The sequence below is a fragment of the Falco punctatus genome (assembly GCF_963210335.1).
Source record: "Falco punctatus genome assembly, chromosome: 8".
Taxonomy (NCBI): Eukaryota; Metazoa; Chordata; class Aves; order Falconiformes; family Falconidae; genus Falco; species Falco punctatus.
The window spans coordinates 35773843-35787762 of record NC_137588.1 but is presented as its reverse complement, the minus strand read 5'-3'; the positions used below and the strand labels follow the sequence as shown (position 1 = coordinate 35787762).

The 13920-nt window shown below is 39.3% G+C and overlaps 1 protein-coding gene across 2 annotated transcripts in view; it reads left to right on the top strand.

The window, feature by feature from the left end:
* Positions 1 to 13920, top strand: part of TMEM163 (transmembrane protein 163) — a 136331-nt gene that overhangs the window by 73278 nt on the left and 49133 nt on the right. For both annotated transcript variants that reach the window (XM_080399685.1, XM_080399684.1), the window contains 2 exons: positions 10734 to 10777; positions 11936 to 12027. In XM_080399685.1, the coding sequence (XP_080255811.1) occupies positions 10734 to 10777; positions 11936 to 12027 (136 nt within the window). The remainder of the gene's footprint in view (positions 1 to 10733; positions 10778 to 11935; positions 12028 to 13920) is intronic.

Below are 13920 nucleotides of genomic sequence, written 5' to 3'. Positions count from 1 at the left end.
GAATTATAGAATGGTTTGGGTTGGAGAGGTTTGATCATCTAGTTCCCCCTCCCTGCCCCGGGCAGGGACACACACACACACACACACCCCCCCCAGCCCAGGCTGCTCCCAGCCCCATACAGCCTGGCCTGGAGCACTGCCAGGGATGGGGCACCCACAGCTGCTCAGGGCAGCCTGGCCTACCGCCTCGCCGCCCTCACAGTAAAGAATTTCTTGCTGATATCTAATCTGAATCTACCCCCTCTTCCAGCTTAAAGCCATTCCCCCTCGTCCCATCACTACACGCCCTTGTAAGAAGCCCCTCTCCAGCTTTCTTGGCGGCCCCTGTAGGCACTGGAAGCCGCTGTAAGGTCTCCCTGGCGCCTGCTCTTCTCCAGGCTGAACAGCCCCAACTCTCTCAGCCTGTCTTCCCAGGAGAGCTGCTCCAGCCCCCTGATCATCTTCGTGGTCTCCTCTGGACTCACCCCAACAGGTCCACGTCCTGCTTACGTTGGGGGCCCCAGAGCAGAACACAGTACTCCAGGTGGGGTCTCCTGAGCACCGAGCAGAAGGGCAGAATCCCCCCCTCGCCCTGCTGGCCTCGCTGCTCGTGACGCAGCCCAGGGTGCAGTTGGCTTTCAGGGCTGCGAGTGCACATTGTTGGGTCACGTTGAGCTTCTCGTCCACCAATAACCCCCAAGTCCTTCTCCTCAGGGCTTCTTTCAATCCATTCTCTGCCCAGCCTGTGTTTGTGCTTGGGATTGCCCCAACCCAGGTACAGGACCTTGCACTTGGCCTTGTTGAACTTCATAAGGTTTGCAAGGGCCCACCTCTCAAGCCTGTCGAGGTCCCTCTGGGTGGCATCCCTTCCCTCCAGCGTGTTGACAACATCACACAGCGTGGTGTCATCAGCAAACTTGCTGAGGGCGCACTCCATCCCAGTGTCCATGTCAATGACAAAGGTGTTAAACAGTGCCGGGCCCAATACCAGCCCCTGAGGTATGCCACTCGTCACTGGTCTCCATTTGGAGATCAAGCTGTTGACCAACGGTTGACTTGATACACTTCTGAAGAACTGCTGTATTTCTGTATGAAAGGAAGTCTGCTTTGATTTTCAGAAGTCTATTGAAATACTTCTAGTATAAAAATAGAGTATCTTAAAACCGTTAAGCTGTGGGAATGCCATAAAGATTGTGCAGATCGTTTCTAACTGGGTTACCATTTTCTGTAGTTAGTTTGCATTTCTAAAAGTTAAGGCAGTGCTTTCAGAATGTGAAAAGTCATAAAAGGCAGATCATCATACAAAACAGTTATTCAAATAGGTAAGATACTCATGGTACCTGCTGTCACTCACCGCAGAATTACTAGGTGTTTCTGTAGGGTAAAATGATTTCCCCTGTGTATATAACCTGCTAAAGCATGGAAGTACTTTCATCACATTTCAGAGAAGAATCCTAAAAAAGGGAATGCTAAGGGTTTTGTGAGAAGTCACTTAGTAAGACAGTATGATGTGTGAGACTGTGCCACCCACCCAGACCCAGCTGCCTTTTAAATTATTCTTTCTCTTCAGACTCTAGTTATTTTGGCTATTAAACATATCCTGCCTCCCTGATCTTCAAATATTTCCTAAGATCCCTGATCCAGTTCTGTTTTCTTATCTGTGAAAGAGGAAGACCACTGTAATTGTTCGGTTTGATATATTTCTTTGAGGTAATTGTAAATACAGCTACATAACTACATAGAATACATAGCTAATGACCTCAAAAATTGTAACTCTCTTCACACTCATACTGAATGTAAGAGTTAAGATCCATCAAATGAAATAAAATAGATGCTGCTTTATTTGGAAAGCTTTCTATAGTAAATACAAAATTTTGCAATTCATTGAGCTGCTTAAAATTTCACTGAAATTCTAGGGGCAAAAAGACCTTTGATCAAAAACTTGTGTGTTGAAGTTCACATGCAACTCCATTGGGCAGGTCTGTATTTGTTTATGACTAGAGAATTCACCAGTGTTTTATTGTGGATAGTAGATGCTAAGAAACGGGTTCTTAACAGTTAACATGGAAAAGTAAGAATTTAGCCACTGCTTTTGTGGGCTGCTTTTAAATACTTACCACGGCTAAATTGTGTTTTCTTTTCTTAAATTTGAAGAAACCAGGAACAATTCAACTTGAGTAGGCTTAAACCACAGATAGATTGTTGCTGTTTTTTAAGAACTATATTTAGGTATGGGATAGTTGGAATACTTCTGAAAAGAGTTATGATATGTGGCAAAGCTAACGTGTCAGCCAATTTACATGGAGCCGAGGTTACATGTAACATCCTCTCACCAACAGATGTAACACAGCTGGGTTACATTTGTTGGTGAGAGGATGTTTGAAACATTGTTTGTGTGCTCTGTAAGGACTGTGGTTTGAATCTTTGTAGCATGCTGAGAATTAGGTTTTTTGATATTGGACAATTATTTATGTGTCTTAGAAGTACTTTCAAATTGGACTCTTATTTTTTTTGTAACAGCAGTGTTGATTTGTTTTAATGTTCTTGATGCATGATGTGTCACAACTGTTGAAAATGCAATTCACGATGAAGTCAAATTTGAAATAGTAGCATAAAAATAGTGAAAAAATAAATACAAAAAAGTTGGTGAATCTGGAGGTTTGGCATTTGGACCTTTCTGATACATTTCATTTAGCCTAAATTTGGAAATCTTCAAGTTAAGCATCTTTTAAAAAGAAAACCACTAGGCTTCTTTATAGTAATGGAGACAAATAACCTTGTCCAGGGTGGAGGGATGCAAATCTAACTGATTATATTCTTTTAAATGTGCTTAGGTTTTAAGTAAAAGCTAATTAACAATATTTTTTTTTAATAAAGACAAATACATAGCACAACCAATGATATCTATATATTTATTGTTGTTTATGTTACAGTTAGCCTGAATCCTTGCATGTAAATTCTATGTTAATACATGTGAGCTGTAGCTTGCATACAGTATCATTCTTTAATTATCTTTTCAAAAGGATCTCTCAGTCTTTCTAATGTGACTGCAGGACAGGAACTTACCAGATGGAAACTGAGAACAATGGCAGTACTTCTGCTCTTTTATTAACCATTCAAAACCTTTGATGACTAGTAAAAATGTTTAGCCTGTGTCCAAGCTGTTACAGATTTGGGGATACATGTATAAAATAAGAGTTTGCTGGATCTCTGGAAAGCTTCCCAACGCCCATTTAAGTCAGATGAGCATTTATAAACCTTCACCTCATTCTGGGTTATTCTGTTAACTTAGATAAAACCTTCTTTAAAGCAACTGGCCAAACTCCCAAGAACGAATTCTTTATGCCATGTAGAAACTGAATATTTCTCTGCTAGCTTTGCCTCATCAGTAAAACACAAAAGATGGGAGAAATTTCGCCTTTGGAGAGCCTCCTAGGTCATTATATCTACGTAACTTTCATTTGGGTATGGTAGGTTACAAATCTTGGCCACAGGGCTTTAGAAACAGCTGTTGAGTGTGTCTGATATCACTCAGCATTTCTGGTTTGTGGCTTTTTTAGCCCAGCTACCACTCATTCCTTGTCCCTGTTCAGGGCCAAACTGCTTCCTTTGGTTTTTGAAGCTAGTTTCAGGCTTGACACTACAAAGTCTGTGGACTGTAGGTATAAGCTGCAAAAACTTACCTTGTAAATATGCTGTTAAGGGGCATTTGCAAGCTTCTAGACCATTTCAGTTGTTATATTTGGAGTTGGGGCATCAATAATACATAGTGTCATTAAAAGACAGGGTGCTTTAATGTCGTTGCACTGAGTTATTTTGGGTGATTCAAGTGACCCCATTTGAAATAGAACAGATCAAGCTATGTACCTGTGTGTTCAATTGCAGAAAGTTGGCACCATGTGCCTGGAAGGAAAACTAGTATGTTTCTTAGAGACCTTCGAGTTTTATTGTTCCTGCTCTTAAATGCAAACATATGCATTTAATATCCTGAAAAAGCTCAACTGGAGCTGTAACATATGGACTGTCTTTTAATTCCTGCCCCCTGGAAAGCCAAAACTAAACAAAAATACCACTCCTCCTTTTCTCTGATTTATTTGTGTTCTTTTTTTTTTGAGATGATCTTGTTTGAAAACAGAAGGTTGGCACCTGAGAAAGGAAGCATAGGAAAGCAGCGGGATGCCTGACAGGAGGGGTCCTGCTTTCTCCCGGAACGGTCACTGCAGTGCACTGCTCTGCACAGTGCCTGCGCGTACTGTGATATTACCCCTGCATGGGCTTTTGAGCAACCCTGGAAATCGCTGTTAACTCTGCTTTATTGGAGTTGCCTGCTTTCCGGTTTTACAAAAAGCTTTCCCTAAATAAATGGCTTCTCGTGTGCATCTCTAGCTATGCAGGGAAGTGTGACGTACAAACCCGACTGCTTTGGTGTATTTGGCTGACCATTTTTTAGTGTTATAACCACTGAAGGTGGCAGCGAAGGCATGTTGTATATAAAAGACATTTCAGCAGCTGTTAAGAGAGCCCTGGCATTATTTTGTTCTGACTTCAGGAACAGATTTGCCCTTGATGTGTGTATCTTTTGCTTGCAAGAGTTTTTTTTTCATTTGTTTGGTTGGCTTTTTTTACTGGTATACTCTTGGGGACTGTCTACTGTGTATTGTAGAGAAAGCTGGTTCACTGTTTTCTCCACGTGGATAATTTTTTCGTCATTCGAGAGGCTGTACCTTGCTTTTTGTAGTAGGATTGTTTCATAGTTCAGGATTGTGCGGTCCTGCTCAGCTGCCCAGTCGGTTCTGTTCATTTGTGGGAGATGCCAGTGGAGGCATGAGTGCTCTTTCAGTAGTAAAAGGGCAGATGAAATCATACTAAACAGAAGTGAATCGGGGGACTGAGTAAGCTTTAGAACCGGACTGCTTTGCTGTTCTTTGAGATTGCCAACTATTGGTGAGCACCATGGTATAATGAGTAATCAGTTTGGGGAAACTACCTCTGTGCTGCCTGCATGGAAGCTGATACTGGGAACATTCAACCCCCGAAATGGAAGTCTTCTGATCCTTTACAATGAGGTTCTGATGTAGCCACAAGACAAATATGATCAGAAAACATGTAAACAAAGGGAATTAAGGGAGAACCACAAACATAAGTTTTTAAAAGATTCTGACATTGAAACATTGAAAAATGAATTCTTTAACATAAAAATCCTGAGGTCAGAGATGAATAATAATATTTTTTTTTTCTGACATGCCAGCAAACTGGAAAGCATTGTTTGGATTAAACTCAAAGGAAAACTTTGGCACAAAGCCCTGACATTCTACTGTTTCTGTAATAAGAAATTAGGAAAATCTTCAACTGATGTGCACTGTTGTAGTTTTCTGAACTAAATGAAGTTATGGAAGTTTTCAGCTGCTCAAGATTTGACCATTGCGATAGATGAAAACAAACAAACAAAAAATAGTAGTATATTTTGTGAGTAATAGACAAAGAAATAAAGATTTTCCTGGAAAGCTTTACCACTACTGATAGCAGAATTTGTTACCAGATTCCTAGGATACCTTGAGGATTTTTTTTCCTGTTTTGTTATGGAAGAAGTAAAATGAGTTATTAAATAGTAGAGTCACTAGTTTATGTCAAAGATCTCAGTCCTTTAACAAAATCTGAAGGAAAAGCTAAAGCTGTTTAATAGTTTTGTTGGGTTTGCACTTTCTTTTTAAAGGAAGGGAGTAGTAACTCCTAGGTTCCTTAGCTTTGTTGCTTTTGTACACATTTAGAAACCAGAAGTTCCAGCCCTGCCAGTAGTCCGGGGATAATAGAGACAGACTGGAAGATAGAGTTGTTGCTCTGAAATGTGTGCAATTTGTACAGAAAACAAGGTGAGAAACTGGAAAAACAAAAAGCTCGAGAAGAGTAGTTTCTTGGCCTAACAGTCATGCCCCAGGTAGGAGCAGAGCTGAGGACATGATGCCTAGTTCCTTCAGAGCCCTATTCACTGGGTCACGTCCCACAGCTGAGTCTTCCCCAAGAACAGAAGTCTCCTAGTACAGTGCTGCAGTTCGTTCTGCCCAGAGTAATTATGACACTTTTCAGAAAGATGGAAAAATGAACCCTCTTACAGACTACTTTACAATTCAGTCTTCTATGATTCTAATGAGATCAAGATCCAGGTTTGATACGCATTAAACTAATGTTCCGCTTGGTAGATACATACATAAATGGTGTAAAGGTATTCCCTGGAAATAAGGATCTTTACCATGTTGATGCAATTGTAAACTGTGAAAATGAGATTAAGATTTGGTATAGATAGGGTTGGTGCAGTTTTGCCAGTGACTCTGGGATAAAAATACAGGTCTAGGAACGTGATGCTGATGGATAGCACTGGATCTGCCCATGTAGATTAGATGTCTTGCGGGCTTGTGTCTGAGATACTGGATGTTTAGCAGCCATTTGTAACTACTATGCTGATTGCAGATGTTTTGGGCATGTACATAAAAATCCTTAAATTTTGCTGTACTCTAATTCTGGAGAGGAGAGAAAGTGCCTGGGGAAGCATTATGAGTACTTGTTGGTTCTGAGCAGTAGCACTTTTTACAAGTATTAACAGTGTCAGAGTCATGTCTGTTGATTGCCTTCAGTTGTAAGGGATTTTTAGAAAGTATTACTCATTGGGTTTTCCCTGCTTGGAATGGATTTATTTTGAAATATGTATTGTGACATTAGTTTTTGATGTTTTACCAACACTGGGCAATGAAAACAGACTGTATTTCAGTTTCACTTCTGATTCAGCCGAGCTTCCAGCCAGTTCCTCTTGCTTCTGACTCTGTACAACCTATAAGATACGCTTGGTAATATATACAGAAATAAACTGAAATCACTTTCAGTGGTGTTCAGATTGCCTACCTAATTTCTACTAAATGTGGGTCTTGTGCTTTGAAGCCATGATATTTTATGTGCTGTCATCCAGCTGTGTCTTTCAAAAAGACTAATTTCAAAGCAAACATGATGGAGTGATTGTCCCTTCAAGAGGAACTTCTTAAAAATAGTTTTCGCTCCTCTGAGTAGGTAAGAGAAGATTTTTATGACAGATAGAGTTGTTTGTATCTACCATTTCTCATTTGCAGCCAGACTCATGCCAAAGGTTTCTGTTCAGGAGAACTGGAGGCAGAGTTAATTTCCTGTCCTACCATTTGTGCACCACGGTGCTCTCCCAATGCAGAGAAGGAAATGAGAGACCCAGGGTCACTGCAGGGTCCGGTCTCTCCAGGAACACGTTTTAGATGGATTAAACCTGGCAAAGGCTGGAGGGAGACTAGATGGCTGAAGAGTTAAACAGGAACAATTTTGTAGGATTAGGGCCCTAGTCATATGATTCTTTTGAGGCACATGGAAATGCATAAACCCCTTATTTTGTTGAGGATAGAATGTGTGGGAAATGGGCTATTCTTCTTTATTTGGAATCACTTTGGAAGGGGTGAAGGAATTACAGCAAAACCTGACCTGGGTTGGCAGACTTAAGAAATTGATGTTGCTGTGCAGGTGGAGGCAGTGGTACATTTGTGGCTTACTGTGCTGGCTCTATTTTTAGTTTCTAACTGCTTGCAAGTTCCGTTTACAAATGCCAGTAAAATGCATTAGGATTATCTGCTTTATTGTAGAGGTAATAAAATGCTGTCCAATTTAGCCAATAAAATAGCTAAAAGCAGGCTTCCACTGTCATGGCAGTGTAGCTGCTAAGTGTATACAGTGGCTCCACAGGATTTTTAAGCTGCCTGCTCTTTTCTTTCCTCGTGGTTTGTTTCCCACCGTTGTACTGATTCTATATGGAGATTAGGAATCTGTTGTTGGGGGTTTTGCTTGGGGTTTTTTTGCTTTTGCATTGGTTTTTTTTTTTTTTGTGTGTGGTTGGGTTTCTTTTGTTTGGTGGTTTAGGTTTTTTTTTTTTTTTTTTTTTTTTTTTTTTTTTATGTCAGAGGCTTATCTGGGAATAACTGGAAATACGTAATGAGAAGAAGGAAGTTGAGGGTTCAGCAAAAGCTCTGTGATCCATTCCTGCATGCCATACATTACTCCTGGAGCATGGCAGTGATACTGGAGGCATAAGGACCACTAATTATTCCTTTGCCCAGGGATCTCAAGTGCTTAGATGCTAAGAAGTACTTCCTAAAAGTCCTTTCAGCTTCAATGTCTAGAATGGGATCCAGTCATTGTCTTTAGAGGATGTGGTCAGTCGGTGGCAACCTGTATTGGCTGATAACCCTGTAAGTTAATATTACAGTTGCTTTTTCTGCCATAGAGCCTAGACTGGTGGGCAAACATCCCATTAGAACTGGAGTGACTTACTGGTGAGTTTTATGGCTGTATTTGCCAGCTAGAAGTTCTAATGTGCTTAAGTCGGGGCTGAAGGTGCTTTGATGTTGAGTCTTTCAGAGAGACAAATGGGTTGTTTTTCCCATTAGAAGACCAGTATGTAAATAAATAACACAAAAAGTTATCTTTCCAGTGCTTAAATGGTCAATACTACTTTTGTTATGGCTTTTTACCACTACAAGTTAGTATTGCAGAGTACCAGTCCTTGGAAACTCTTTCCTCCAGTCATATTAGCTAGCTAGCAAAAAGACTTAAGCAGGCTTGTGAACCTGTTAGGTAATACTTGTTCTTCATTACTATTTTAGATAGCTCAGGCCAACCAGATTGTATGTTAGTGTTGTGGATATTTATTGTGGTACAATATACGAAAATAAAGACAGTTCTCATGCTAAAGACCTTGTGCTTTAAATACATTCAGTATGTCTCCTAAAGCATTCTTCAGGTGTGGCTATCTGTATGCATTTCATTGCCTGTAAAAATTATATATTCATTTTTAAGGGAACCATAGGATTAAAATTAGTTTTGAGTCTGGATTAGAGTGGGGAAAAAAGCTGGCAATTAGTAAAAACTGAGGAGCCAATTCCACTACATAGGAAGGCTAGAAGTAAAGGAGGCGTAGAAGTGTGGCTTTGAACTGCATCATATGAAAGCAGTAATGACAGGAGCATCACAAGCTTGTGTGTACCTGTGAATGCCCCCTTTTTCTTTTTTTTTTTTAATGCAATTTCTGCATCAAACTATACGTCTCTAAGAAAGCATATGAAAATTTGATAGGCAATATATTATTATGCAGTGAAGTGTTCAAATTTGCAGCTGGATCACTGCAAGCTAGTGTCAGCTTGTCAAGTGTAGCTCTTGGCTGATAAGTCTGACCAAGAAACATAACCTCTTTTTTCACCTAGGAGATGAAGTGTGGGAAATCATGTTTTAACAATGAGAGGGAGATGTAAATCCATACTGTTTCAATACTCTTCAGCTTGGAGAAAATGGGAATCTGGAAATGAACCTGATGACTTTTCTTTGTGTTTTGTCCAACTGTAATGATAAAGTCCAAGTATTTGTGATATTGGGCATGCTCATGGCCACAGCTAGGGCTTAGATCAGTAAGAAAATGGTTATTATTTCCAAGATTTTTAATTTTTGTTTATCAAGAGAAGTGCCACAGAACTGCAGCTTGCTATAACTGAAAAGAACAGTCAAACCATAGTGACTCTGTTCTGCCAAGCTGTTCTAATGAATACTGGAATACTGAAAATTAGATATTGTGTTTGTCAGCCGAAGACTGGCAAAGTTGTTGATGAGCGTGGTTGTCTTTTTTTTTTTTTTTAGTTGAAGTATTTTTCTTTTTAAAAAAATGTATTTTTCTTAGTAAGCTAGCTGATATCTGTTCATAAAAAGAATAGTAAAAATTAATCCTTTTAGGCTTTATTCCAAGCCCTCTTAATACTTGAACTAGACTGATAGGAGGTTTATTCAGGGAGCATAGGTTTGGTTACTCCTTTTCTCACTCAAGTCTGCAAAACACAGCAAGAAGACTAGAGCTGCTCAATGCTTGAGCTTGACAGAGCCATAGTGTTGCCGTTAGCCTGTGAGAGGTGCAGTTTGATGATGCCCCATGGAGAGATGATGGCCTCTTCTGTTGCTGCCTGCTTCTTCCCTGGTATTCCTCTGGGCTACTGAAAGGAATTTTTCATCGCACAGTAACAGATTTGGGAACTGCGAGATGATGGAATTAGGATGCATGGAGTAAAATGATAAAAATGATACATTTTTTTAGTTGTTAGCTCATTTTTAGAGTCTGGTTTATTTTTTAGAGGCAGCATGCAGTCAAAATCAGAGCTGGTCAAGATTTTTCCTGCTAATGCTTTTTTTCCATTGGAAATCACTGATCTGATGGAATTTGATGGGGCTGTGTGATTTACCCTTAGGCTTTTTGTCAAAAAGAGGGCAGTCAAGAAGTCTGGATGGGCCTGCATAGTTTTATGTCTGTCAGTTCAGGTGGCCTTTTGTGCCTAGCTGGAGCAAAGGAGCACTTTGAGACAGGTAAAGTTTTCTAAGAGTTCGAAATTGTGGTTGCTACATGGTTTTACTCAAAACAGCATCTGAAATGCAGCATGTTTCATAAACAGACTGCTTCTGAATGCTATGCTAAGGTCTGCCCCATTAGGTTTTGGAAGAGAGAAGAGCATCTCTCAAGTGACCTAATAGTTTCTTGCAGCACAAGGCCTTTCTTCTAGACCTTTTTAAAGTCTTGGTCAGGTTGTTCTAGTGGGAACTGGGTGAAACTAAGCCCACATGGTGAAACTAGTTTTGTAGCACTCAGACAAGAGAAGAAGTAAGGATACAAACCAAAAAATTTAAAGTGATTCTAAATAATATTTTCTTTCCTTTAGCTGTCTCCGTAATGAGATACAGTGCATCATCATTTGGATTTGCTGTAAGTAGAGATACAATTTAAATATTCTCTACCGTTGTGTTTCCATGGGCTTTTTCATGAAATACTGTATTTGTTCTTATTGTGAGTTCATGGCAAGATGTGTGAAGTCAATGATGAATTAGAAAAAATAGTGTTGAAGTGATACCTTGGAAAGGATAGTAAAGATACTTTCATTATACTTTCCCAGTTTCCAGCTACTCAGCCTTATATTTGACTTAATATCAATGCTTATATGTCATCATTGATAGATATTGTCTATCAGATACAACTTTATCATACAAAATGTCTCAGCTTAATCAGTTCTGTTGTTGAACTTGAGCCAAATTCTGAAGTTCCTTTCTGAACTTGGTGTGACCCTTTCCCTACTGAAGTCTATGGTAAAACCCCTATGACTTTGGGATGATAGCTTTCCTCTCTAGTAATTGCCATGACTTTCCTGATTAGAAATTTTGCAGAGCAAAAGAATTCCTAACAACAAGCAAAATGACTGCTTTCAAATAATTTGTCTTTTGCTCTCAGAATAGAAGTTCAAATTGACTCTGTAGAAAGTCTGATTTAAGGGTGAAAATTCTTATGGTAGGACAAGCCTGGTTTTTGGTGTTACTTACTATCATGTCTTCATTAACTGGAAATACAAACATGGTGATTTTGCTGATGATAAAGAATAATATGGAATCTGGATATAATGGTGTTTTGGAAAAAGTTGATATTTTCTTGGTTTGAAACAAAACCTTCTGTTGCAGAAAGTTAGTGACTTTGCAGGAAAAAGGAATGTTTGACAGGCATTTTCAAAGGTTGTTTGTTTTTTTTTTGAGTCTTTCCATAAGAATCATATTAGTGTGTTAACTCTTATGGTGCCACAGTGGCAAATTGTCGTGGTTTCTTTTTTTTTTTTTTTTTTTTCTTCTCCACAGGTGATGGATTACAAAGAAAAAGTTTTTAATACCTTGATTGACTTCCTGTGCTCTGAAGTGTATCATTGTGCAATAATACATGGCAAAAATGTGAAGATCAATTTAATAAATGTAAATCCTGCTTTCATTAAAATGATTTATTTGAAGCTGCTTTGTGCCTGTGCAGCAGCATAGTAAATGCATTACTGTTAGTACAGGACACATTTAATGGCGCACAAAACAATTGACTCTGTATATCTTTCAGTTTGATGCTACCCTGGATGTTTTGTCATCAGCGATAGTTTTGTGGCGTTACAGCAACGCAGCTGCTGTGCATTCTGCACACAGGGAGTACATGTAAGTACACTTAATTACTTTTGGCATTGGTAGAGGCCTGCAGAGCTTTTGCTGTCAAGCTGTGATGCTACAGATTCCAGAGCTTTGACAAGAAACATTTTGTCATGTCAGCAAGTATTCTTTCCTTCTGCCAACTTATTGTTTGGTCCCAAACATGCAGCCTTTCCTTAGGCAAACCTCCCTGTGATTATGATTTTCAGTTTCTTTTTAACCAAGATAGTAATTATTAGGGCTTGGCGATTTTTTTTTCCTTGCAGCATCTGTATCAAATGAACTGTATCTGCAATCTGTAATGGATTTGTATCTCTTTTATTTTGCATTTTACTCCATTATTCTTACTAGAGTATGCTTTTTAAATTGATGCTTGTATTATATTGGTGCTTCCCTTAACAAGATTGGAGTATGAACCCCTTCTCTGAATCTAAATCACTTCAATTGCTCGTGATATTATTGGAAGTTGAGATTACAGAACATCTGATAAGATTGAGCCTGTATTAGTGATATGATAGGAGGGTGACACAGTTTATTGTAACTGCTGTACAAAGAGAGAGATAGACACACCTTTCAATTACAGAACTACAGCTGTTTTGGTAAGTAAGAATATCTCAATACTTGCATGTTTTCTGTATGGAAAAAGTTATATGGTTGCAAAGTAAGCATATTTAATGCTTGCTATATAGATCTTACGGAATAACAAGAAGGGAAGCCTGATGATATTTAGCCCTTACATAACTGGTAGGATCAAGGAATAAAAAAAAAAAAACAAAACAAAAAGCCACACAGAAGGGATTATAACTTGTCTTCATGGTCCTTTCCTCAAAACTAAGCAAACAGTAAGCAGTATTTTTACATGCAGTAACTCGGGCTCATGCAACAGTTTGCCAGTGCTGTGAGTTCCTTTCTGGCAGGACTCCATGCATAGCAGTTTCGAATAAAGGGCCATAGAAGATTGATGTGGCATTGATTCATAAAAATAAATCCAGAAATGTGTGATTAAAATTAGTCTTCCTGCACAAATTTGGAGATCTTAACAGGCATTTCCTGAGTATGTTGCTTTTGTGGGCGTCCACAGAGATTCCTGTCAACATTCAATTAACATATTTCTGAAACCTCCTTCTGTTGAGCTTTTTCAAGTGAACATTGTAAAGTACTTTATAGAGAAAATAAATCCCAGTACAAAAGAATAATCAACATATCCCTATGGCTGAGCCAGTAAAGTGAACAACCAAAGTAGAAAACATATTTTCCTGCTTTTTATGCTCATTTTTCTTTTCAGATAAGCCCTCTGCTTTATATAAGGCTAAATTAAGTCAATGAATTACTTGCTGTGCCCTCTATTTGAAGACAGCTAAGGTTACATGATGAGATCAGTACTGAGTGAAAGAATGTTACCATATGCTGGGAATATGAATCACTGGATAGGCAGTCTGGTTATCCCTCCATTTCTAGAATTCATAGGAGAATCATTATAGTACTGACAAATGAAGAGATGGTTGTGTCACTTAAGGCAGCTCTTCCTGTGTCAGATTTTTGAAGGAGGCGTATTTTTAATTTCTTGTTGTGTTTAGTCAGTCTCTTGCTTAAAAAACTGCATGTAATTCTTTTTCCTCTACACTCGGAAAATGTTTCATGACTCCTCCTGGCTCCTTGCTTACCTGGTAAATAATCTTTGTATCATATGTGCCTATAACTATACCTGGTCTTTCACAGTCCCTGGTGATTGCCTCAGTGGGGAAGTCTGCTTTCAGACTGCTGGGCAGCTTGGTGCAAATTCATGTAGACGCTTGGGTTGTGCTGTGCGTTACGCCTGTTTCTGTGTGCCTAGCCATATCCTGCCTTACTACAGGAGCCTGTGCAAAATTGGGTTTCTGCAAAAGCATTACTATTGTTTAC